We start from the raw sequence: 27,082 nt of genomic DNA, 5'->3' as shown, positions 1-27,082 counted from the left end.
CCAGCTTTCAGGCCTTGCTTTGGGCCAATCCCTTTTGGGTGGACTTTTACCCATGAAGGGAATGGGTGACTTTGGGTGTTTGATTTAGAAACTATGTTGTCTTTTCTGTATCACACACTCACTGTATTAAAATTCCTTTCCATTAAAGGTCTTAAACTTTTTGTCTTGATGTGGCGGATGGCAGCACCTATTTAGAGCGAGCAGGTTTGGGGGTTCAGGGGTGACCCTCTCACTACCTATAACATTAGCATTGCCCTTGGCAAAGTCAGCAGTGGGTCACCTCTGCTCCTCCCCCTTTACTTTGGTGTGGAATTAAGCATGCAAGGGCTGGAGCTACCTCCTGAGACATCTGTCAGCAGGCATGTGCTCTGTCTGGGCTGCACTTCTGGGCAACAGTGGGGGCCATGTGGGGAGGTTGACCAGACTTAGAATTCACACTCACTTACGGTTTCCTGGTCTATGCAATTGAATGTAATTCCTCTGCAAAAGGCTTGCATCTCAGAGCAAAATCCCTCTGGCTGGGCTTGGGTGTACGGGTGGTGATCCTGGTGGAGAGAGATGCTGGCCCTTTTCCACATCCACATGCACCTTGTGGTGTCCCCCACACCCAGTATTATTAAGCATATGTCCTCGCAATCCAGTGCGGAAGCGGAGGCAATTTTAATGTTCTTGGGCCCAAAATTAACATGTGCTTTGTATAGTCTTGTAATTTGGGAGGCAATTTTCCATAACACGGTGAGAGATGTTCCTTTATACATTTGAGGTAATTTAGCTCAATGTTCATTTGAAAAAAATTACTGTGTTAATAGCAGCTCTTCAGTTTGCACAACACACCCCACTGGGAGAACATGGAAGCCTCTGAAAAGCAATTCGTGCGTTGGTCTGTCTGGGAGCATCTGAACAAAGCCTGGAGGAGCTTCCCTCAGACCAACAGCTGTCTGGGGTGGTAGGGCAGGAGCCGAAATATTATACGAACGCATGAATTCTAGCTGAAAACCAGAAGCCCTTAATGGAGGAGTGTGACATAAAAGTGGAGAAATAATTAATTTTCCTATTGTCCAGGTAAATGGGAAGTCCACGCACATACGTTGGCATTTCTGTCTGCTCAGCTCTGGGAACAGTGTTCTTCCTGCAGACGTTTTCTGCTCAAGCTATGGACTAGATGATGCAAACAGAGAGTAAACTCTACTTCTGCTAGGTGTGTTTTGCCTTGGATTCCCTGGGTGTGATGTCCTAGGGGCCTTTATTGGGGGAGAGGAGAAGGGAGAATTCTTTACCACAGTCAGAATTCAATATAGTAATCAAAATAAATTTAAAACTCTTTTTTTTCCCAGTCAGGAAGCTAGTTTCTAATGATATGACTTTAGAACAGGTAGCAGGTAACAGGCCCAAGTTCATTTTTAGTTGAATTCCTGCCCCTTGGCTTTGCCAGCTTCCTACCGTGATTTTGAATAGTTGCTGCTGCTGTGAATGTCTCCTGCGTGGGAAGCAGGGTGGGCAGGTGTCCCGCCTTTTGTGAGGTGCTCAACCCTCGGGATAAGTGCTTCATCTGAGAGGGATATTGGGCTGTCAATTTCATTCCTGTCTTCCTAGAGGGAGGAGGGATAAAGGCTAAGTTCCATTCACCTGTAGCTGCTGGTTGAGCGTAAACACCATCACTTATGCAGGTACCTGGATTTGGAAAGACTGCTGCGTTTTCAGGTGCGTTCTTCTTCAGCGCCCAGGCAATTCTGGATGCATCTCAAGGTTTCTGGAATTTCCCAGGACTCTCTGGGCCAGAAACGCCGAGTGATTTTCCATTTTAAGCACCATTGTGCGTGTCGTGTTTGTTGGATGAACCTGAACTGGGAGCAGACTCTCACAAGCATACATCTGAGAACATCTGAGAGCATCACAGCCCCCCAGGAGGAATGAAAAAACCAGAGAGAATACAAGGCCCCCTTTGTCGGCCAGTTTAGTCACCTGTGGCCGTGACCTGGTCACTTCTATTCACCAGGCCGTCTGGTGATGGCATATGCTAGATAAATAGAAGCTAGCCACACCCTGGAAGGAAATAACATAAAAGGGAAAGTTTTATAAAAATGCTTGTTGTCCACGAGCAGCAAGTTCTGTGTCTTCTGGGAAGAGGGGAGGCACAGTTGTTAGCTGGGGGCAGCTAGAGCCCCTGTTCTATGACCTGCGTCCCACTGGGGACCCGTCTGCACCAAGCAATTGTTAATATCAGGGCAATCCGCTTCATTTATTCTAGTGATTCTGAACTTTCAGAAGCAATGAGAATCACTCATGAAACATTTTTGTGTGTGTGCTTATATTTTTAATTTTTTTTAGAGTTACATTTTTTAAATTAATAATAGTTTATTTTTACATCATTTTGTGCCTTTCCCATCCCAATTGTAATAAAAATAAATTTAAAACTCTTTTTTCTCCCGGTCAGGAAGCTAGTTTCTAATGATATGACTTTAGAACAGGTAGCAGGTAACAGGCCCAAGTTCATTTTTAGTTGAATTCCTTCCCCTTGGCTTTGCCAGTTTCCCATCACCAATTCACCCATGTGCCATCACCATAGTCCCATGCACTCCCCCTCCAATTTTAGACCCCATTCCTCACTCCACCCCCATAAAATGTCTCTGGTATATAGTTGTTCATTATTATTATTATTATTATTATTTTCCCCCCGGTTCTTTATGCTCCTGCTATGAGTGAATCCATCTGGTATTTTTCTTTTTATTTCTGGCTTATTTCACTAAGCATGATCCCTTCCAGCTCCATTCATGCTGCTGCAAAAGGCATGAGTTTATCTTTTTTGATCACTGAGTAATATTCTGTGTGTAAATGTACCACATCTTTTTAATCCAGTCATCTCCTTTTGGATATTTGGGTTGAGGGAATCACGGAATTTTTACGAAATATAAATATTCAGGCTCAACAAGAGAGATACTGATCAGTTGTTGGCAGTGGGGTCCTGACATTTTGCTTTGTTTTTGTATTCTTAGTGTGGGAACCAGTGACTAAAAGTCATCATTTGAGCCATTATAAAACCACAGGATAGGGGAAACAATTAAGGAAGGTTCGAATCACTATCTCCTGTTGGTAGAAAGACTTGAACAAAACAGCGCCTTCTTCCACCTTCTGGAAACCTCTTTGCACATCTTCTCTTTGGTATGCCCCAACTTTCTGGGTTTATCCAGCCCCTCCAGTTTACTACAACTGAGGGGGCTGGAGGGTGGTAACTAAACTGTCCTGTGAATCACATGACTCAGACCACACACGTGTCTAGTTTGGTTTAGTGAAACATTAACTTGTGTCTTTTCATCAAAGACTGTGGCAGGTATCTTGTGAGGATGAAGTCCAGTTTTTCCTTAGCCAGAATGGGTGTGAGCCCCAATCAACTTCCTGAGGGCGGCAGAGGAGAGGCTGTCCATGAACTTGTTTAGGTGTGTCTCAGGGAGTACAGCTCAAGGTTCACCTCTGGTAAATGGTTAACAGAAACACCTTTGCTAGCCTCATCAATGTCTGAGAATGTGTGTTGAAATGGTGATTTTGAAAGGTACCAAGTGGACAGTTGTGCCCACGGCTTTTTTGGTGGAAGGGAAGCGGCAGCCCAGGCAAGGGGTGCAGAAACTCCCAGTCTCCTCTCAGCTTCCAGTGGCTGCTAGCTCTCACGTACATACCTACTCTAGAATTTTCACCCTTTGCTCCCAAACTCTGGTCTGCAGGAATGACTTAGCACCCTGCCTAGGGGCCTGCTGCCTGGTCTTTGTCCATATAATTTAGAGAGCACATGGCAAGATGAAATAACGGCAAAAAGGCTTGGGGGAATGAAACCCCTCATCACCACCCGCGCCCCAGCAAGTTTCAGATATTAATTAATCAGTGTAAACTCCAACACAATACTCTAACATGATTTCATGCATTTAGAAGGGAAATACTTCCAGGTTAAGTAGAAAATTGTGTGGATAGATTCTGGAAGATCTGCATTTTAAGCAACTTGATAGTGAATTTTTTCATTTAGAACTCTGAACTTGCTTCAGTCTTTTGAAACCTATACTCAGAGATCAGAATTTGTATTGTTCATTGGGATGCAGTTTGTTCCACGGTTCTGGGTTATTCTTTCTGTCCCAACTGACATCTGGATCGAACAAAGTCAGGCACATGACACATAGCTCTGCTCCTGTACCTCCGGCTCCAATAAACACAGCGAGGGGGATCAAGCGAGGAAGCTTCTTGGCCTGAGGATCTGGCAGAGCATGGTCGCAGGAGAGGCCTTGGGCAGGGAAGGGCAGGACAAGAAATCTGCAAAGCCTGGGACGAAGTCTCTTGGGAAATGAGTTTTGGCAGGTTTCTCTCAGAATTGAATGAAGTTACGCCCTGATTTAGCAAAAAATGGTGCAGAATGCTACATCTGCATCTTTGTAAAAGTCACACTACGCTTTTCATAAGCACAGGGATGGCTGATGTGAACATTGTAGGTTGGTAAACTTAGGGGGAAAAATCGATCTGTAAGATTCATATTAAAAGATATTTTAAAGTCCTAGTGAGTTGTTTTCAAGGAAGCTCAAATCGTGATGCAGAATAGTCAGTGCTCGGCCCTCCTGGTGGCACAGCTGGTTAAAGCACAGCACTGAGAAGCTAAAGCCACTTCAGCATGAGTTCCAGCCCCACCGTGGGAGGTGACCACATGGCGTGGCAGACCTCTCCTGACACCACATGGCGTGGCAGATCTCTCCTGACCCGCCCGCTGCTCCCCTCAGCAGTGTACTTTGTCAGTCAGCCTGTTCTACTCCCCACTCTGTCTCTGATGAAGCCTCTTACCACCCCTGCACCTCTGGCCTGTTACCCCAGGTCTGCATGCATAAATGAATAAATCTTAAAAAATAGTCAGTGCTCATCTTAGGCTTTTACTACCCTTGTAAAAATCATATTTTAACAAAGTTGTTATGAGAAGAGAAAATAGTTTCTGCATTGTTTATTGAGAGATAACTTTATACATTAGCAATGGTTGCGCCTAAGTTATATGACAGATGACCATATAAACGAGGGGTCTTGTCAACAATGCAACTGCAATTACTATTACAGTTATTGACATTTTTAATAAAAACGATGTAAACAAAAACATGGGTGTTTTGCCAAAATAAAAGGCAATAAAATCCAGAAAACAGAAACACATCCAATGTTAGCACATTAACTATTCAAATAGCTCACTGGAGTCATAGAATACCCTCAACCCCAATTGTGTCAATTCTGTACCAGATGAGTAAAATGAGAGAAAACGACACTGATTTGACCCAGGAATGGAAGAACATGCTGAACAGAAGACTTCTGCATCGCCAAGGTCACTGCTTTTCATTTATACCCTAAGCATTTCCCCTCCATTTGCCATTTCTTAAAGATAGACTTTCCCTTAGTAGGTCTCTGGAAGGCTGGCTACCAGCTATTCACAATAAGACTGATAGGGGACCTAATCGGAGCCTGGACTCCAGAGTGAGCACCTAATGTACCAGCTCAGTACCCATGTCACACAGAAAGCTTTTAATCACAGTTTATCCATGAGGATTCTCACCTCCCTTTTGGAAAATAGATGGTAAAATTAACAAGAGCAACAACAAAACCAAGCAAACTTTCATACAGAAAAGGAAAATAAAAACCCTTATGTTTATGTAATTTTTTTAACCTGAAAAGGGCTAAGGTTGCCGTTGACAGATATAAATCTGGAAAACTGGTCAGTTTCTACCCATGGGCCTTGGTGACTTCATGACATTCCCCTGAGTTTGCTTAATGACAGCAAGCAAACAAACCAGAAGCGTGATTAAGAAAATTGCATAAAATAAAGTGAAAACACTACGTGGTTTTATCTGTTGTATTTCCTGGTCAAAGTGTCCAAGGAGCTAAGAGGTCGGTGCTTCTACCACCATTTCCCACAGGAATCCTTCTACTCATGAGGTTAAGGCACCAGGTCGGACAGAGGTGAGAGGGTGACATGTATATGGACCATGCAAGCCGCAAGGGCTCTGTGGAAGACCAGCCAGCAGGAAGGAAGCGAGGTGATCCCAACTCAGCTGAAAGGTCCTGCAGCCTTCAAGTGGGTCAGAGGCTAGACTAGAAGCTCTGGAAGGTACTATAAGGCACTCCTACAGGGACAAAGCGCGAGTGGCGAGGCCAGCATGGAGGAGCCTGAGGCCCCCCTGGTCCAGAAGCTGGTTTACTAGCCATGAGAAGTCTGGACCACGGCTCAGAAGAGGGGGCCAGGATGAGCATGGAAAGCGGGGAGAGGCTGGCCTGCAGCTCCCTGGCTGTAGGAAAGTTCTTTGCTGTGCTCAGAGGAGCTGGAGGTGCCTGGCTCTCCCAGCTGGACAGCAATGTTTTCACTGCCACTCTAACAAGATGGCTGCTGTCTACACAGGTGGAGACCAAAGTGAAACAGCAGTTGTCTGTTCACGTAACACATTAATGTATGATCACTCGGAACCCTTTTCAATCAAACTCCTGACAATCACCGATGTATTTAGGAGGGGGCTCCACACGTCGGACTTTTACAACACTTGGTGATTTTACCTTGCTACACGTCTACTAAAACATACCAAAGAAAAACCCTCAAGCCAGAGATTTTGGAATCAACCAAATCAAAATGAGAACTGTCTGCAAAGAAGGCGGCTGCTGGGAGCTGGAGTCTGTGTGTGGCCACGGGGTAGAAGGAACAATTGCTAAGATAAACTGACCAGGGCTTAGTAACTTGTTCCTGGGTGCAAGCTCAAGCTGTTAGTCCTGCTAGACTTGGGGACTAGCCACACAATACAGAAGCTCTGAATGTTCACTGTCAGCTGGAACCCAGGAAAGGGAAACAAAATGCTTCTAAGATTCAATTCATGCGAAGGGGGTGGGGAGGTGGGGAGTGGTCATTTCTTTCAGCCTTGCCCAAGGTCTCCATTTTTTTCACATTATTTTACAATTAGAAAAATGGTGAGACAGAAAATCCAGAAAGAAAAGGGGGAAAGGTGCATGCATCTCACTTTACTGGGAGGGGTTAAAACAAAACAAAACAAAACAAAACACATTTGTGTTGACTCCAGGCAGACTTAGAATCAGGACTTAAAGTCTTCTTACTTCATTATCACTAGTTATCTCAATTAAGTGCAGCAGAACAGAGATGACTCATTCTACATGAACGTGAATAGCAGCAATAATTTTACCCTAAATTAGTGGTGGAATGTTCGTCCGCTTCTCCAGATGCCTCTCCTTGCAGGAGGTGTTGAGTGGCATCACGCTTGTTCCATCCTGGTATCATCTACAGATGACCTTTTCTGGCCCAGGGATGGGTAGTAGAGACCTGACCCATTGGTTTGGGAGCCAAGTCTTTTTGAGGAGGCCGGGGAAGAAACTATCCAGTGTTAATGTTCAGTGTCCACATGCAGAGACAAAGCAAGACCACGCCCCATTGAGGTCCAGCCCAGCCAAGGTTGCTAGAGCGAGAGCCACACTCCCCCGCAGCTGGAGCCTGGAGGACATCACCCTGCCCGCTGAGACCACGAATCTCAAGTGCTAGAGATATCCCTGTTTAGGTAGAAGCTTATTCTAGAAAAGTTAAAAAGCGATTTCCCTAATCAAATATTCAAGCTCCTAAAAAAGATTACCCTTAGCTCCACAGACGTGCAAACGAAGAATCCAGTCTCTTGAAAAGGCAGTGAAATAAAGACGGGAGACAGAGTTTATGTGGTTTTCAGATAAAGAGGCCTTCAACGTGAGGCTAAAGCAGCTCTGGAAAGGACACAGCTCCCACTGCATTGACTGTTTTTTAAGTACATTGCGGCTTCCTGCCGTGGTGCAAACTGAGGTCTATTTTAGGAACTGGCTGCGTTACTGCAGGGTTAGATGCCAACACTTCACTAGGGTTGGACTGTCTCACACATGAGTTTCTGGCACTTTTAGGAGGGATTTCCTCAAGTGATACACCAGGGAATGGGCCTTCCAAGTGAAAAGGTTCCCCTGACTCGGCTGCCAGCTCTAGGAGATTAATTGGCCATTTTCTCATATGCTTTATGTGCAAGATATTTAATATGAGATGAAAAATGGAACACGAGGGAAAGCAGGTATTAGCTTAGTCTTAAGGAGGTGGTAATCCACAGATTTGCTTTTGTTTCGACAGTTTCTGAGCAGAGAAACAATTACCTAACAGTGCACCAAGTAATTGGTTAGGGTTGAAAATAGTGAGCGTGTTCATGTGCTCGGAGGCATTCTGGGCTGAAAAAGGCCATTTTAAGTTTCCATGGCAGACCCTGCTCCTAGGCCGGCTCTGCTGTGTCCCACTGGATTTTGGTGGTGGTGGCTGAGTGTTGGTGCAGGCCTGTGGCTGGCCCCGACCCTGCTGTCAGGGACTCACAAGAGGAAGAGAAAACAGCAGCAGATGGGATTCAGTGCCAATTCTGGGCAGCTGATGTTGGTAGCACTCTATTCCTCCCCCCACCCCCACCCTTTTGAAAATAAGCAGAGAAGGATGTGAGTGGAAAGTTCTCCTTAAGAGTTCAGGGACTGCTAATCTTTAGTACGGCCCTCTACAATGGCACTGGTGAGAAACAGGCCTTTCGAAGAGGAATCCAGAATTCTGACTCTTGGCGGGTCCAAGCCGGGTGTCTGTGAGTTGGGACAGGAAATTCTGTACATTGAGCTAATGTGCTAGAAGGGGAGGAGATGATCCTGCTTACAGGTCTCCGATGCAGTGTGCTGGGGACGCCTTCGCTGACAGTGGGAATCAGAGACATTAATTACAGTGAGTGCAGAAGCAAGCTACAGTGACAGGGAGCCGGGGGTGGAGGAAAAGGCACTTTGCCATCGAAGCACATCTGTTTTATAATAAGCAGGTCTATAATTCTCTTGTGAAAGATCATGTTCTGCTATCTTCTCTGAGGCTGGAAAATATAAATACTGTATTTCAAGAATGGGGAGGAGGGAAGAGGAGATGATCAAATTTGTTTCCCTGTTTGCCAAGAGCTTGTTTGAGATTCTCCACTTTTGTGGACAATATTGTAACGGTATAACCTGTGTTTCCAAGCACAAAGGCCTCATGAGTTGTCTCCTGAACAGGGCTCTGGCCTTTTAACAGGTTTTTATGCCTTGGTGACAGCTACTGTGTAGTCAGAAAATAAATACAAGCATGGTGCTGAGCTATTAAGCTTTTTGATGTAGCTCCATTTGTTGTTTTCTGCTTTTGTTGTTTGTCTGCTGAACTATCAGGTTGATATGTGTGGCCAGGGGCTGAAGGAACGGTAGGTTGAGAGGTGAAATGCTTACTTTGAGCAGTCTGCACGGAAGTCACTCTGTAAAGTCATGTCTCTGAACGGATGGACGTGCCGTCAGTTTCGGGATATGGGGCAGTGGGGGGCAGGGAAAGGTGGTCAATGTACCTATACACTGAGATCCACTGATTCGCTAGACCCAAGTAGCAGTGACACTATGGAACCATGACGGTGTAGAAGGCGTCTACTCAGTGGAAACATCACCTTCTCATATAGTCTATTGAGAATCGCCTCAATAGAAGCATTTTTTTTTTTTTTTCTGTCTGTAGAAGAAACGGGAGGTATGAGTTCCGGTACCAGAATATCTCCCATCTCAGCGGCTGCTACCTGGCCCTTCAAAGGGCAATGTGGTGGGAAGACACCACCCTGCCAGGTGGCTAAGCAATTCGTTATATTTCTTATTCCTATGCTATTACTTTTAGCACTTTTTTTTTTTACCTTAAGGTGGCAATTATATATGCATATATATTTCAACAATATAGATTTAATTCATTAATTATATTGTAAGTTGGGTATTTTCTTAATAGCCTAAGACTATTTTGAAATTCCACGTTACTCTGATTTTTTAAACAAGTATAAAATGTGAAAGTAGACATGATTAAGTGGACCAAGTCAAGGTCAAAATGGAAATGCGATGAAGAACAATGAGAAATAAAGCATTTAAAATGACTCGGCAGGGAAATGCCTGCACAAAATTTGGTGGAAAGAAATTGAAGACCATCTTTTGGAATTGTACACTGTGTACCTTTTAGACCAGTTTACAAACTGGTGTATTACATAACCATCCTAGCAAATTTTCACAAACCAGCACCATTAAAAACATCATAAATATTACCCATGAAAACCCTGCAAAACACTTCTCAAGAGTCATTTGGACAACCTGGCAAAATGGTGGCCTATTACTGCATTAGGTGGGCCTTGAGATTCGTACCAGCAGATTCATACAGAACAACCACTTGTGTTATTGGTTGCAGAGATCTCATCTTTTCTCAGGAAAAAGTCTTTCTGAGATTAACTTCAAATCCAGAACTAGCTCTCCTCGTAAATAGGAGCGCATACTTGCTGTCAGAGTGAGCTCGTACTCCAGTGTTCTAAGCCATTTGGCTCCATGTCAGGGACCCCGCCTCTGCAGCAGAAACTGAGGCCAGCCAGCCAGAGAGGTGGCCCTGGAAGGTCGTGGGAGTCCCTCCTGTGTTTTGAAGATTTTCTTACGAGACAGATGACGATAGGTGCTAGCCTCATTACCTCATCCTCTATAAAGGCTAAAAATAAATAACACAAAAATAACCTGAAGTGGTGGAGTTCCGTAGGAAATGCTTCCTCCTGTGCTCTGTATAATAAAATGGCCCGAGAGCCAAAACACAAAGAAAAAAAAAAATCTGACCTATAAAGCATTGTGTGTAAACCACGTTTTGCTTGGCAAAAAAGCAGCTGAAATTCATGGCTAAGTGTAATTCAGCTATTGGTAATTTTTTGAGCCACACAGTCTTCATGAACCTTTTGGACAATGATTTGTACAGAACATTCATACAAGATGTCTAGGTATGTGTGTATATATAAATAAATACTCTATCTAGCTGAAGACGAGACATACTCTCTTCCAAAGGGGTCTAACTGGCTAGTTAGGAAGCCGCTGGGGCTGATGGAGCGCTGAGGTCAATCCCTGGCCGTGGTCCTGCTGAGTCAGGTGTTCTGGTAGGATAGCTCGAACATGCTGCAGGCCTCCTCCAGGCTCTCGTCCATGTTCAGCCTCCGCCAGAAGGACTTCTGCTTCATCTGCAGCTCTCGGCGCACGCACCTCGGGCAGGGGACAGACTTTTCTTTGCATTCAGAATGGAAAACAGCTCCACAGCTTTCGCACCTGCAAAGCCAAGCGTGGATATGATGAGCAGGATTGAAATGAGCAGGACAGAGACCTGCAGGAAGAGACCCAATACTTGATTCTGGACAGTTGTGTCACTGGGAAGGGAAGTGACTCACAGAATCCATTTTCCCTTATCCAAATTGCTCCAGGTTGATTTACTAGAAAATCTTTCCCCTACCCTGCTGTGGAGAGGTTTATGGCTGATGGGTGGAGGGGAATCAACAGTCAGTTAACAACCAGTGGACAGAGCTCTAGAAGCTCTGTGCTTGCTTCCTCAACACTGAGAAAATAGTGTGGGCGATCACCATGGGAAAAAGGACAAAAGACAAGAGCAAAATGTTTCACTAACTGAAAACACTTCAAACACCCTCACCACCTCAGGCCACTCAGAGACTCAAGCTTCCTGCTTCCCGCCAGCTAAGGGGCGCCATGCTGACCTGCTGCCTTTACGTCATAGTAAAGGCAGTGGGAACGAAGTGCGCTTTTTCACCTGAGTGAGATCCTGTGACTTCCTGTTTCTCTGAGTTTTTTTTTTTTTTAATTAGAAAATCCTCCCCTTTTACATGTTTATCTGCTACAACAACTGGAAACAGTAAAGCAGAAAAGATCGAGGAAGAGATTTTTTTTAAAGCAACACAGAGATACTGTCATTTATAGAGAGGAGGCATTCCAGGTGGATGATGAGCTTGTTGCCTGGCTTGGTGGGAAGCTTGTTCAGGAGTCTAAACGGCTTGTTTTTATTGCAAAGCCTTTAGTAATGAGTAACTGACAAGCACGTCCCCAGCTAGCTGCTCCCATGGGTGGCTTGCCATGTCAGTCAAGTTCTCGTCCTTCCACACATGAGCAACAAGCAACCTCACCAGTTCCGGGGGGCCAGAAACTGGGCCCAATAATTTATTCAACCAGCAACATGGAGATTCAGCCCTGCACTGAGCTGGCTCTGAGGGAGAAGCCCCAGAGCTCAGCCTTACAGTCCTGTTCCCTTTCCTGCCATAACCTGAGTTTTAGTTCTGGGTGTGGCCTGGTCTTTGTGACACCATTTGCAAGTCCACCACTGACACAGCTTCAGCACCATTCAGTATTTAGAAAGTTTGGGGTGCTGTGTCATGCTCAATTTCCTCTATCGAAACGCTAATCCTTAATGTCACTGTATTTGGCAGGAATTAAGGGAAGTCATTCGCTGGACCCTGATCTGACAGGATTAGTGTCTGGAAGGAGAGACCCCGAGAGCTGTCTCCTTTTGTGTGCGCTTGATGGGGACCACCACAGGTGGTGGTGGTCTGCAAACTGGGGAAAGCATGCACACCAGAAACCAAGCCCTGGCGGCCTTGGTCTGGGATTTCTGACTCCAGAACCAGGAGAAACGAGTGCCTGTTCTTTATGCCACCTCTCTTGTGGTATTTTACAGGACAGCTGAGCCAGACCAAGACAGTAAACTTGAGCGAGGTGCTTCACCTCTCTGAGCTTCTGTGCCTTATCTCCTAGATGGAGTTTCCATGAACACACCTCAGCAGGATGCGGGGGGCTCCAATGGACTGAGGGACTCAGCCTTGAGTTCAGTTCCTGAAGTGTGTATAATGCAGCTAAGACAACTTCCTCCAGTGTCTTCATTTCCATCTGACTTCTCTGATGTCACCATAGTGACCTGAGGATGTCTTGATTAAGCCCCTCATGTCTTGGAGAACCCCAAGATTCTAAGAGGGCGAATGAATGTCTCGTGAGGACACAGTGAGCTGGAGACAGAGCTGTGACTAGAACCCAGGACTCCTAGCAGCCTGGCCAAGGCTGAGCACAGAGCCGCTGGCCTGAGGGCGGCCGTGTGCCACGGTGGAGGAAAACAGGGAGGGCTTGGGGTCAGCGTACTTGTGTTCACATCACAAATCTTTCTTGCAGCTCAGTGATCTTGGACAAGTTATTTACTTTCTTGGTGTTCTGGTTTCCTTATTTATAAAATGTGGCTGACCGTGACCTGCTTTCTGCTCCCAGGGTGCTGTGCGGCTAACACGGTGAACGTGTGTGGAAGGACTGTGCAAACAGCACGTGCTCTGCAGAGCACTTCTCGTGGTGACTCCGGTGCCTGCCTCCTTGACATGGGTGCCACCCTGGTCGAAGCAGAGGACACCAGGGGTGCCCCCTGCGCCCAGTGGTCAGCTCTAGATCTTGCAGGGAATTTGTCTGGGCTGGCTGTTCCCCTGTGGCAGCGGCTTTGACCCCCACAGCATCACACCTCTGTGACCTCCTATCACTGAAGTGACACTAATGGTAGCTTTATCAAATACATTTCCTCCTTCCTGCTCCTTTTACCACACGAGTTAGTCAGTGATTTATATACCTCGGGATGTTGCCCGAGGGCAGTGATTGATAAGGAGAAACTGCTGCGTTCCTTCAGTGCCACTCCCTTATCTCTGTCGATACCAGCGCCCAGGACTGAAGAGGTTGAGTCTTATCGGATATTTCTGGGGCAACAAACACCCATGGGGTGATGGAGGGACCCAGTACACCTGCTCTTTCTAGCCAAAGGTCAGTAACTGAAGAAAAAAAGTCTGAGATAAAAAAATTAATGATTTCAGAATAGAACCAAGTCCTACTTTCTAACAATTTGTAACCCAGCAGGCATCTTTTGAACTCTATAATGAAACAGAGTGATCAATGACCTTCCTAAATTCAGAGAAGCTATTGTTAATTCCCCTCCCGCCTCTGATTTTCTCTTTAAAGGAAAAGAATAAAGACAGGAAAAGGAAGGAGGAAAAGAAACTGTTCTCTTGCATAAGTTTATGGAGCTCTACATTAACAAGCTAATGTGCAGGAAAAGTAATGTATCGACATTAAAAAAAATGTAATATGCAGGTGTGCCCCTCTCTAAGTAGAGGATTTTAGTGAAAAAAAAAAAAAAAGCCTTTTACTATAAAAAATACAGTGGATTCTTAGTGTAAACTGACTTCCCTGACTGGATCAAAAAAATGATTTAACAGACACAACTTTTTAGGAGCAGCTCTTTTATATAACACTGCAACGCTACCAATGTAATCATCTGTGCAGCCAATCACAACAGATAATAAAAGAGAATGTCCTTTCAGGGCTGCTGAGTGATAAGCAAATGAAAACCAGTGCCTTCAGAGTCACTCCGGCCAGCACTTAGCTTCTGGCTGTCACTGCACACCACGGAAAACAAACACCTTCAGTGCCTCGTCCCCAGCATCCTCAAGAAGGCGACGACTGACCAGAGCCATTCCGTGGGTTCCCCATGTTCTCCTGAAGACATCCATTGCTTCCCTTACTCCAGGGATGTCCACTTCAACTCTATGGACATCTGCAGCTGGACAGCTCTTTGTTGTAGGGTGTTAAGCAGTAGCCTGGTCCTCTACCCCACTGGCTACTAGCAACAGCCCTCCCCCCAACCGTGACAACCACCAATGTCTCCTGACACTCAAATGTCCAAATGTTCCCTGGGGTTTGGGCACGAACTTCCCAGTGGAGAACCACTGACCCAATCCACCTGGAGAAGGCATCCCGGAAGGTCCTTGAATAGTGAACTAGCCAGTGTCACCTGCTGGCTTATACCATTGCGAACCCATAGGGTCTAGCAGAGTACACTTACTCAAACCCCTGTCACAAGTACATTATTTTTAATCTGTCGCTTGATGATAAGAACTGAAACTCACTAGCATAATCTCCTTTAAGAGATCAATATCCAGGACACAATTCTGTACATTGCTGAGTAATCTGCAGCTTTTTATATACTCACTCTGAGTTGTCAATCCTACCCCAAACCCGTCCTGGGGGCCTGGCCCTCATGTTGTATTTATTTGATCTTTGGCCACAAACCTCTGGGCTGTTTCTTTGTGGCATTCTTTGTGTCTTTATGTACTAGCAAGGTCATTTAGCAAATCAAAACACAGAACTTATGTATTTGTTTCATAAACTGTGTCCCTTTTATGGAACTGTAAAGGAGCGAGGTTTCAGGAACTTCTACAAAAACAAAAACAAGGGACTAGTAAGCTATGCACAGGGCTACCAACTCCAGAGGAGACAGCTTCTCAGTACAGCTCAGTTCTTGACCTTGTTGGCCTGGCGTCCCTGCTTCTTAGCAAGTCCTTCATCTCTGAACCCTGCTCTTCAGACATGTGAACAAGGTTGGATTAGAGGGTATCAGATGTGCCTTCCAACTTGCAGCTTTTGTGCAGGGGGGAAAAGCTACCTTGGGTTTTACCTTCCTCTCTCCTATTTTCTTGCCATAGGTCTTTGGGTGAGTGAGTGGGGATGTTCCCTTGCTGACCTGACCCCTCCTTGCAAAGCCTCAAAATGCCATACTGGGACCAAATGAGATAAGCCTTGAAGTGAAAAGCATTACTGTACATTTTACTTATTTGCATGGAATAATCAAGAATGGACATTAATGAAACAGTTCATATGAAATATCGAAATACCCGAGTCATCAGGATTTTGACCAAAAGGGGCGGACTCTGCCCCCTATCTCATCAAGTTTCAATTATGCATTAAGAATTGCTTTCTAGGGGCCCTCCCTGGTGGCGCAGTGGGTTAAGCCCAGTACCAAGAAGCTAACGCCACTTCAGCATGAGTTCGATCCCCGTTGGGGAGCTGACCCCTCCTGACCTGCCTGCTGCTCCCCTCAGCAGTGTTACCTCGTTGATCTGCCTGTTCTGCTCCCCACTCTGTCTCTGGTGAATCCTCTCACCACACCTGCGCCTCTGGCCTGTATCCCAGTTCTGTATGCATAAATAAAGAAATCTTTAAAAAAATTGCTTTCTAGACTTTCTTCAACCCTCACCGGCAGCCCCTATCCCCAAGAGAAAATGCAGAATTGTTAAATGTTTTCTTTTTGGGGGGCTGGGGCTGGCTGAGGCAGCAGTCACTCACTACCATATGTGGAGTGTGTCTGTGTTGTAACCACCGGGACAGCCACACTGCAGCGAGCCAGGCACGCATCAGCACTGCCAACCCCACGGGGTAGGGGTGAGGAAAGGCGGGCCTCGTCCTGCTTCTGCGGGAGCTCTCAGGAGCAATGCCTTTCATTTAGCCATGTGCCCTGGGATTGGGACAGGGGAACATCTCTACTATTTGGAGGGGCAAGACAAATCTCTATTTATTTAAGATGTATTTATTTATGCAGACAGAACTAGGGTACAGGCCAGAGGTGCAGGGGCAGTGAGAGGATTCACTAGAGACAGAGTGGGGAGCAGAACAAAGTACACTGCTGAGGGGGGCAGCGGAAGAGACAGGAGAAGTCTGCCTCGCCACGTGCATCACCTCCCTGGCCAGGGATCGAACTTGCAATGAAGGGGTCATCCCTGGCCAGGGATCGAACTTGCAATGAAGGGGTCATCCCTGGCTGGGGATCGAACTTGCAATAAAGCATAGTGCTGTGCTTTAACCCGTTGTGCCACCAGGGAGGGCCCACAAATCTCACTCTATGTCAGAGTAAAGGCACCATGGCGTGAGACTCTGAACAGTCCTTTCATAAAAATCACCCTTCCTGACCTGTGCAAGTGGGGCACAAGTTCATCATCCAGAAATCTAACAGTCAGTTGCCAAGAGGTGGGGACAGACACCTTGTTCATGTTCTCATTACTGCTCTGAAAGCAAACCTGTTACAAACTAACAGCTCAATATGTGCAGGGGGGCTAAGGTTTGCTTCTGAAATATGGCAAAGAAGCAAGAATTCCTGGCTGCAGACAGTTTCCTGTTCTGGAATGCTGATGATGTGAGACCAATTAGAGACAGGCTTGATGGCTTTGTCCGCGGCCCTCCGGTTCCAGCTGCACGCAGAGAGGTCACAGCAAACTGCTAAAGGCCGCTGCCCCAAGTTGGGGGTCACTGAAATGCTCCTGCTCTGTTCATGTTGGGTTCTGCTGCTGCATTTTTATTTTTGGCTCAGGCAATGACCTCAGATATTTCACTGGGACTGAAATTCAGGCTAGAGTTTGGTTGGATCTCCAACAAGGGAAAGGACAGGCCCACGGAGCTGGGCAGAACTCTGGCTGATTTCCACTCTGCAGAGCCCACAACGGAGAGGGCGGGGTAGAGAAATAAGGGCATGCTATCAGGCATGCAAGTGTGGTTTTGTGCCCAGTTACTATGTGAGGCGCCCATAGGGCCACTAGCTATTACTGGTTTTTCCAAGAAACCAAGATGATTATTTAAATCTCTTAGCCAAGGGAGGTAGTTATTGGGGTTTGGTTATTTTAATGCTTTGGGTTGGTGTTTTCTTCTGTTATTGTGTAAGTAAATGGATATAAGCAAACAACTTATAATTTACTTAAATAGGAAATCGGCCACCTCGTGTATGATGCACGCCTGCGTGGGGCTCACGTGCCGTGTGGGGACTTGCTCATGGATGTCTGCTGTTTGGAAGAATACACAGATCATGCTACTCAACATTCTAAGGTAAAATGAATTAAATACAATTTCAACAAATGATATGACTAATACATCCATTCTTCGGTGGGAGATGGGAGGGTTAAAATAAAGAAAAAGAACACACAATTTCAGTAAGAAACTGGTCATGGTTGGTGCTGATGGCTGGGGACAGTCCAAGTTTCACAGTCAAGACGTGTGCCAGGATTGCCAGAAATCCGCACTCTCACCACAGTCTCCAGGTGACCTGTGCCAGGATTGCCAGTCTCCAGGTGCCCTTCAGTTCTGCCCCAGGAGAAAGAAGTAGGTGGGATGAGGCAGGAAGAGAGACAGGGTTTGGAAACAATGGATTTCCAAACGCTCGTGGCTTCTTGCAGAGCTGGAAATGGGCTATACATTTCGGATTGTTCATTGTGATTTTTTTTCCCATTGAGGGTAGGGAAGGAGGCGGGGCTAAAAGACCCGTATGGTTCGACTGGAACAGTATGAGACTGGAAAAGTTTCAGCTCTTTCGGCCAAGTGTCTGGCAGATTTAGGCATGCATGCGCTAGTCTGCGAAGCAATTTCAGTAGTTCTGATGGTAAATGTGAACACAATAAGATCAAAATTAGACATTAAAAATTGGACATCTAAATGAGACAACATCTGTCTGGCTGACTTTTTGCCCCTAATTTTACATAATTTGTCATAAGATCTAGGTACTGTCTTTCCATTTTTAACAAGTCAATAGATTAAATTATCAACACAATGAAACAACAGAATAAAATAACTGGTGGTTGTCTGGTCCCACACTGGTAAGAAGTGGCAACTTTGGGCTTCTTTTGGTGCTCTGATTTAAGACATCTGGCAGGCTTTACTGTAATTAGCCACATGGTCCTTTAAGTTATTCAGCACATCCCCAGACACCAGCCAGGACTCAGAGGGGGAAGGACAATGGGTATGTTTTGCCATCATCTTTTTATTTATCTTTTAATCCCCAGAGTTAATTAAGCATTTGGCTTTTGGCTTTCACAGGTCTTGCACTTTGAGTTTGTAAACCGAACTCAGTTAATACCTCTGACAAAAGCTTTACTTAAAATGTTGGCTTAGAAATAGAATGTAAACAAGGGCTAATTGGTTCATTTGTTAATTGTGCTGCCTTACTAGGGTCAGTAAATTACTATTATTTTTAATACAAGTGCTTAACCGGTGTTTCTTGCTAGTTTGTCGATGGTGACAGAAAGTCTCAGTAATACTCCGTGTGTATCAAATCATAATAGATTTGACTTAAATGAGATAGTTTTGGGGGGGAATAGAGAACATGGATACTTCTGACATGTTTTAAGTTTCTTTTAAAGGCTCATCTGGCAGTTAATGTAATTATCAACAAACAGTTGTCCATCTCTTCTTGGGAATATCGTTAGGAAAAATTTTTTTAATAATGAAGAAAGCAAAGGAGCTTTAGGAACATGCAATTTTTTCTTTTTTACAATTTTTGAGAAAAGCTAGAGTATATTATAATAGAGAACTGTAAATAATAGCAATAAGAGTTGTTTAGAATGTTGCAAGCCACTTCTTGCAAATGTCTTGCTACATTTCTAACAAAGAGTGAATGAGAATTTATTAGGCTAATGCAAATTTTTAAAAAGCTTGGTTTCTATGTGGACTTCACCAATTCACCATTCTACTATTTTTTTTATATATATATAAAACTGAAAATGTCACTGTCAAGATTTTGAAGTAAGCCTCTTTAAAGGAAATGCAGTTTGTAAAGATGGTATGTACCTAAGACTTTGCATGGGATTTATTTCTATTTAACATATTACATTTGAACTTGTCAAAGTACTAAGACATTTAAGGTAGCCACATTTAAGGTATTTTCAACACTAATATTATTAAAAAATTTTCAAGCATGGGTACACTAGAAAAATGCAACAGAGTTCAGAAGATAAACCATATCTAATTTTATGAGTAGAACTATTAGTTGCTTAGGAATAAATTGTTAATGGAAATTTAAAATGAGAAAGGCATTCGAATACAAGATCCAAAATATCTGTCTAGTTTAGATTGTCCCCTCTTCATGTGTCTCCTTTCACCAATACAATTTTCTTAGCAAGAGATGGTGCATAATTTTCTAATGTTCAATTTGGTCTAAGTTAATGGTTCTCAAAGTATGATACTTGAACCAGTCAAATCAGTATCACCAGTAGATTTGTTAGAAATGCACATTATAGGTTCCCACTTCATAATTACTGAATTAGAAACTCTAAGCTAGAGCCTAGAAATCTGTGTTTTAAACAAGCCTTATGGAGAATTGTGATGAATATGAAAGTTTGAGAACCTCTGTTCTAGGGCTAGTTATTTCAAAGATAGCAGGGCTGTCTAACATACCTGATAGGAATGTCTAATATACTAGATACGACTGTCTAATATATCAGATCGGGTTGTCCTAAATACTTAAAGCAAAAATAATGGACTTCCCAAAATGAAAATAGGAAGTGATATTAATTAATGGCCTTAAGTAGGGCTTTACATACTTATTATGTTTTCATAGCTAATAGGCAAGAACCTAATTTTTTTCTTTAATTATAATTAATAGGGGGTTGTTTTTGTGTATATTGGCCATTTACATATTTTTTCAGTAAATTGATTCATGTTCTTTGTCTATTTGCTATTGCTTACTGACTTCTAAAGATTTTTATATTCAAGAAATTAATACTTAATCACATGTGTTAAAAATATTCCTCTAAAAAAATATTCCTCTTATGTTTCCTGTTTACTTTTACCTTTATGGGATTTTAAGCACACAGCATTTTATTTAAAAAGCATTTTTGCATCTGGGTTTGTACCCATTTTAGAAAGGTTTTTCCTATTTTGAGATTATAAAAATATTCACCCATCTTCTTTTCTTCTAGTACTTTGTGGGCTTAACTTTTTTACATGGTAATATTTGACTCATTTGGAATATATGTCGATGTAAAGACTATGGTAAAATCTAGCATTATTTTTGCTTCTCCAAATAGCTGTCTAGTCCCTAGTCCTTCTGAGATGATCCATTTTTTGTTTCATTCACCTGCTGTGCTCCCTTTATGATGTATTAAATTCTTATATCAGTTGGGTTTATTTCTGTACTTTTTGAGATTCTGTTCCTTGATCTGTATGTGTCAACACTATTATTATTATTATTATTTTATTTTATAATAGTTTATTTTTACATCATTTTGTACATTTTTTTTCCATCTCAATTGTAATCCCCGCAGGTTTCCCACCACCAAGTCACCCGTGTGCCATCACCATAATCCCATGCACTTCCCTCCCACTCCACCCCCACAAAATGTCTCTGGTATATGGCTATTCATTATTCTTGTTATTTTCTCGCCTGGTCCATTATACTCCTGCTATGAGTGAAACCATCCGGTATTTTTCTTTCTCTTTCTGGCTTATCTCACTAAGCATGATCTTTTCCAGCTCCATCCAAGTTGCTGCAAAAGACATGTGTTTCTCTTTTTTGGTTGCTGAGTAATATTCCATATGTACCACATCTTTTTTATCCAGTCATCTACTTTTGGGTATTTGGGCTGCTTCCATGTTTTCCCAATTGTAAATAAAGCAGCAATAAACATGGGGGTGCAGGTATCTTTTTCAATCAGTGTTTTTGTGTCTTTTGGGTAGATACCTAGGAGTGGGATTGCTGGGTCGTAGGGAAGCTCCATGTTTAGCAGTTTGAGGAGCCTCCAAACAGTTTTCCATAGTGGTTGTACTAGTTTGCATTCCCACCAGCAGTGCAGGGAGAGTTCCTTTTTCTCCACATCCTTGCCACGCACTAATATTATTTTACAGGCAATTTTTATATTTGGTAAAAGAGTCTCCCTTCACATAAACAACTTTATAGAGTTCAAATTTTATACAAGCTCTCTTAGGGAAGTTAACCACTGCACATCTTTATGTTAAATGAGAAAAAATGGGGATTTATACCATCAATTTATTTAAAAAATTCATGTTATGGTTTTATTTATAAGATTTATCTAAAATGAGATGCATCTTTGGGAGTTGAGGACTGACTAATCCTTGCGTTAGATATTTGATAAATATCATAGATTCTTCTTCATCTTTATATGGTGATAATAGGTATTGTACAACTTGGTGGGTTAAACTAATATAGACAGATTGTTGACATGTTGATAAAGTTAAGAAACGTGATTCAATTGTTTAATAGTGTATAAACATTGAATAATTAAAAAATACCCTACTTTGCATGAACCATGCACGTATTATCTTGGAAAAACATTGCAATAATGCTTCAGACCTGCTATCTATATCATGAAATGAGGGAAGAAGACAAACAATATATGTTTAGCAGTCCTTTCATTCAGTGAGAACATTATTTGGGCCTTTTATTTCCACATTGCATAGTAGTAAAAGTTTGATGAACTGATAATCACAGTAATAAAAATAGCATTGCTTTGTCGACAAGTAATAAGTAAATGTGTAAACTATCTGGAAATCACTGAAAGTACCTCATGTATGTTCATAATCGGGTAGAAAAGTGTAGATGCTAGTATATCAACAAAAACAAAAAACTCTTATAGGAAGAATTTAAGGGGAGGCCAGTAGGAGCCTTCAACTTACTTTCGGTTAGCAACATGCTCTGCTAACTCAAAACTAAGCTTTTCTCTTTCATTGTTTCTCAGTAATGGCCTGGGCAAGTTCTATAGATCCCTCGGTGAGGAAAAACTGAGGAGAAACTTCAAGAAGAATCAGTACTGCTCTTAGGCACTACATAAGCATTGCCTGCATGTACCTGAAGTAAGATCTTGTGGGAGCCTGAGGAAGGGGAAAGTCATGTTTTTCTCTTCAACATTCACATCATTTCTGTCCCTAAATTTCTAGGCTGGTATCTGTTTCACGGTTTTCCAGAAAAACCATGCCTTCCTCAGGTTACCTCAAACCTCACGACCTGCCCCAACCCCACCCCACCCTTCCCTGCTCACTCACATCCTCTCTCCATCCTCTTCCCCACTTGCCAAGGAAAATCTGTCTTTTTCATTCTCAGTTTTGAAATTTTCCTTTTCAGTCGCTGATGGAGGCTGCTTTCCACTTCAGTCTTTTATGTTTTCTTTTCACCTTCCTCCCATATTCGAGGTCAAACTAGACCTCTCAGTTAAATCTGTCCAAGTTACGGCTTCTGAAGTTTCCAGCATAGTCTTTGAAACAGCAACTGGTTCATTACGTTCAAGTCATTCTATTATGTTATTGGCTTTATGAAAGACAAGTCCATGTTTCTGTTTCTCACATGAACTTCTACCTTTAAAATACTATCTTTTCCTAATTTCTCTTCATCAGATTCTAAATTCATGCATTAATTTTGGTATGAATCTCCCTCCCCCCGCCCCAAACACCTACCACAGCAGGCTTTACCAGGTAAGGGTAGGCCATAGTCTTTCACTCCTCTAGGCTGGCTTGTGGCCACTTTTCAGGAGACTGCTCTGACAATGGGGCACAGTAGAGAGGGAACTGCACTGGGTTTCAGCTGCAGGAGTCCCCTAGCTGTGAGTGGGGTGTTGTGGACGATGATTGGGGGAAGGCTCTATGTTGCAGAGGTGGGAGCTGTATGTTAGCAGAGCTGTGGCTGCTAATGTCTCACTGCCTACTCTACAAAGGTTTCAAACTCTGAAATTACTCAGTGCAAATATATTTTTTAAAGATTTACTTTATATTTACATGAGCTGGGGTGTAGTCCAGAGGTGTGTGTGTGTGTGTGGGAAGAGATTCACCAGGGATAGAATGGGGAGCAAAACAGGCAGACCTACTGAAATACACTGCTGAGGGGAGCAGTGGAGAAACAGGAGAGGTCTGCTGTGCCATGTGGGTCACCTCTCTGGCCGGGGATTGAACTCATGCTGCAGTACTTGATAATGCCGAGACTTCATCACTTGTACTGCCGGGAAGGTCCCAGTGCAAATGTTAATAGCAACTTTTGTGCAGAGTGTGAACACCTATGGTCGAACTCTTGAACTCGGTTTTAAGTATTTTGAAAGCATCATCAACTATACAATTGATTATTAATGGCAGCTATAGCTAGCATATGCAAATTCCTGATGCAGCATCAAGTGATTAAATATTCAGAATCTGAATATTAAAGGAGTTTAATAAAGATAGGATAATGTGCATTAGTTATTGAGATAAAAATAAGCAAGACTTTTTAAAAGATAATTTTAACAAGCTATTACTATCTGTGTTCCCATATTAGACGACAAAAGCCTCAGAATATCATAAACATACTGATAAAACCAACACTCTATTGTACCTTTTGTAATTCTAAGGAATAAAACAGTTCATTTCAGAACATACTGCTCAGTCTGAAAAGTCAACATTTTTTTTTGTATAGAAAGGTAAATACTCTTTCTCTTCTCCATTGTGTATTCAGGTTACTTATTTACAGTCCCATGGGGAAGGAAAAAAAACCACACACTAAAAAATGACCTAAAAGATGTTTTGAAAATTAAATTATTGGAATAGCTTAGCAAAGCTCCTATTTTTGACATTAAAGTCTCCACTGGGCCAGTAAAACACATCTGTCTTTAACATATGTAGAAGGCTAGCTATCACTCAATAAAGGTCCACATTTTGGTAATGCCTTCATTTAAATAGATACTTTCCCTGAAATTAGTTTAAAATCCATTTAAAGTAAGATATGCTAACAAGTTTAGGTTTTAAAGAATGAAAATAAAGCAGACTCTTTATTCATTCATGAATTATATATTGAGCACTTACTATGTACTGTTTAAGATGCAGAGGATGTAGTAGGAAGTAAAATAGAAGAAAATCCATTTTCTCATGGAGCATATAATTTTCATAATGGTGGACTGAATCACAAGTTGAATTTACAGCTTAGGCCTTTGAGTAAACTGTTATCAAAATCATCAACTTCAATGAAAACATCAGTGACAGACTAGCAAACAGACTAACAGAAAATGTTAAGCCTTGAAGTTAAAGTAGAGCTTCAACTCAACAGGAGCTTAAATCTGGGCCCTGTGTCTGCAGATGGGGTGACTTACTGAAGGTCACACAGTGAATTAATGGCAGAGTCTGAAACTGAGTTTATATTTCTTGTCAGGTAATTTTTCGGTTTATGAAATAGGCCTTAATAAGATTTTAAAGCCAACTATATTTACCCACTGATAAAAGTTTACAGACTAAATGTGGCTGTTTTCCTGGTTTGTATCGATGATAAAAAAGCTGGATATAAAATTATGTATTCAATATGATCTCAATTTTATTAAAAAACACCTATACATACATAGATATTGGAAATTTTTTCTTTATACTTTTGTGTATTTTTAACATTCTCTATAATGATGAATTAATTTTATGGTTAGAAAGTTAAAACTATGAGTTGAACAATGATGAATTGTTCCTCCCTTCAGCCAACAGAAAATTCAGGTTGTCTGAAATGCTTACACATAAGATGGTCACCACAATATTAACCTGGGGAGAAGGTTGGCAAGAAGTGTGTTTGGGTGAAGATGACAAGTCATCCACTCAAGTGACCAAATGGCTTCAACTTCAAATGGCTTCAACTTCAGCTTTAAGTTTCTAGCGTTGTATTTATAAATACACCATTTTCATTAAGGGGCTTAGTGGCATAAGTGGTCAGGTCCACTCAGCACTTCATAAAAATCTCCTCTGAGTCAGCAGATATTCGGAAGCACTGGGATATGTAAATGTAGGAGCCACCAGGCCAAGGTGAACTGTTATTTACCAAGTTATTCTTTGACCAAAGTTTAAAAGCGAAAAAACTAGCATTGTGCTAAAAGAACCTTCATGGACACAATAAATACATTTAAGAATAGGCAGTCAGATAGAACAGAATTCCACTTTGTGTAAGTCACCACCCTGCTTCTAATTGGGGAGCTCTCCGGGCTTCGGCTTCTCTACCCCCTAAGTGCTTACATGGTCTCCACCGACCCTTCCATCTCTGTTAGTTTTTGATTCTAGAACCTCAGGCAGCAGTCCTGTCCTTGATGATCCCTGTGAAGGGAGTGTGGAGAAAAGTCCCTCAGTATGTTCCTCTCTGGTACCAAAAGAGAAAAAAACTAACAGCAGAGAAGCACAAATGGTTGCCCAGCAGAGGTACCTAGGAAGAGGAGTCTCAGTTTCCTCTAGCTACTTCAAGAATCCCACACCTCATTACAACACTCACTGGGTGGCTGCTTCCCAAGAAAAGCCACAGAAAGGAAATATCATTAAAAAAGCGTATATACACTGGGGAAGCAGCTCCCCTCCCCACAGCCGGACCAAGCCATGGCTGTTGTTCCCCATTGTTGAACAGGATGTAACAGGACCGCCAAGCGCAGCCCACAAACCTGCTAATTAGGTGCACTGACAGTGTTTGTTTTGGAACCATTTACCAACAAAGGAATGTGTCAGGCTGATTAGTGAGAAAAGGGTATGTAATGTATGTGTATTTGAGTCCAGATGAGAGCATAATCCAGGTATTCAGTCTGTTTGTGCAAGGACTCACAAAAAACAAAGGCTGAACAAATAGGAAGCCACAGGGAAAGACCAGCTTCTGGGCAGTGCTCCTCTTCAGGAGTTTTATTTGACTCCCACCACCTCCCCTGAAAACATTCCTGCCTAAACATGAAACTCTCTTTTAAAAAATAACAAACTCTAACTGGCTCCCAAATGGAATTGTCTTTGAACGGTTACTGGAAAATCTGGAGTCTGATGATTTTCTAGGCACATGAGGAAGCGACAATTTCAGATGAGGCTCTAGCCACATGTATCCTCCATGGAACCTTTTCTGGGCTCCATGCTAACATGGACAATCAAAGGGGACTAGGGCAACAGAAAACACAACTGTAATGGGCCAGCTGCTTAAGTTGTGCTGAGAAAAACAGTAACTCTCGACATCTTCTAGGTGAAGGAGTAATTCTATATAATAAAGCATTTTCTTTCTCTTCCACAAACCACCAGATTTGACTGCCACTGGCTATTTGAAGTTTCAAGCCTACATGCAGCTCCACATGGCATCACAGCAGAGACTAAAGTCCATGTCCCAACAAGTCTAGGTCTCAGGGGCAGGGTGCTAGGGATTGCAACAAAATGCAAAATGACAAAGACCAATTCAAAAGGTCAAACGTGTTGGGAGGTGTCTCCATGTTCTTCAGCACAAATTGGACATCTATGGAATTTGGCCAGATGGATGAAGCAATGGGGCTTGAACTAAGTTCTTTGGGAAGTCCCTTTTTTTTGTGAGCGAACCTGACTACATAGATTTTTAAAATGAAAAGGAGAGTAAGTCTTGCTAGAAACTCAGTTACCTGGACTTTTGGATGAGGCTAGTGTTCTTTCTCAATGTTAAAAAAATGCTTTTTAACTGTGCAGATTGGATGTGGTGTCCGAGTATGTGGCCACCACTGGAAAGAGTTTTCTGTTGATAGGTTGAAGGTCCTGAGTACAATTATTATTTCTTGGTAGAGGGAAGGGAGTGGGGAACTACTGTAGGTGAAGAAAAACTGGCAAGTAATACTCAGTCTGCTTTTCTGAACCCCTTCCTAACTCCCTTTGAAAA

General features: G+C 42.9%; 1 protein-coding gene across 1 annotated transcript in view; it reads right to left on the bottom strand.

Annotated features, from left to right (window-relative positions):
- Positions 1–5,792: 5,792 nt before the first annotated feature.
- The window catches only part of PLEKHM3 (pleckstrin homology domain containing, family M, member 3), a 168,084-nt gene continuing 146,794 nt past the window's right edge, over positions 5,793–27,082 (bottom strand). The window contains exon 8 of the mRNA XM_004674343.2: positions 5,793–11,148. Coding sequence (XP_004674400.1) covers positions 10,971–11,148 — 178 coding nt within the window. The 3' untranslated portion in view covers positions 5,793–10,970. The remainder of the gene's footprint in view (positions 11,149–27,082) is intronic.

Source organism: Condylura cristata, unplaced genomic scaffold, assembly GCF_000260355.1.
Source record: "Condylura cristata isolate star-nosed mole 26May11 unplaced genomic scaffold, ConCri1.0 scaffold00002, whole genome shotgun sequence".
In the NCBI taxonomy this organism is placed as follows: Eukaryota; Metazoa; Chordata; class Mammalia; order Eulipotyphla; family Talpidae; genus Condylura; species Condylura cristata.
This window is presented reverse-complemented; position numbering and strand designations above follow the sequence as displayed.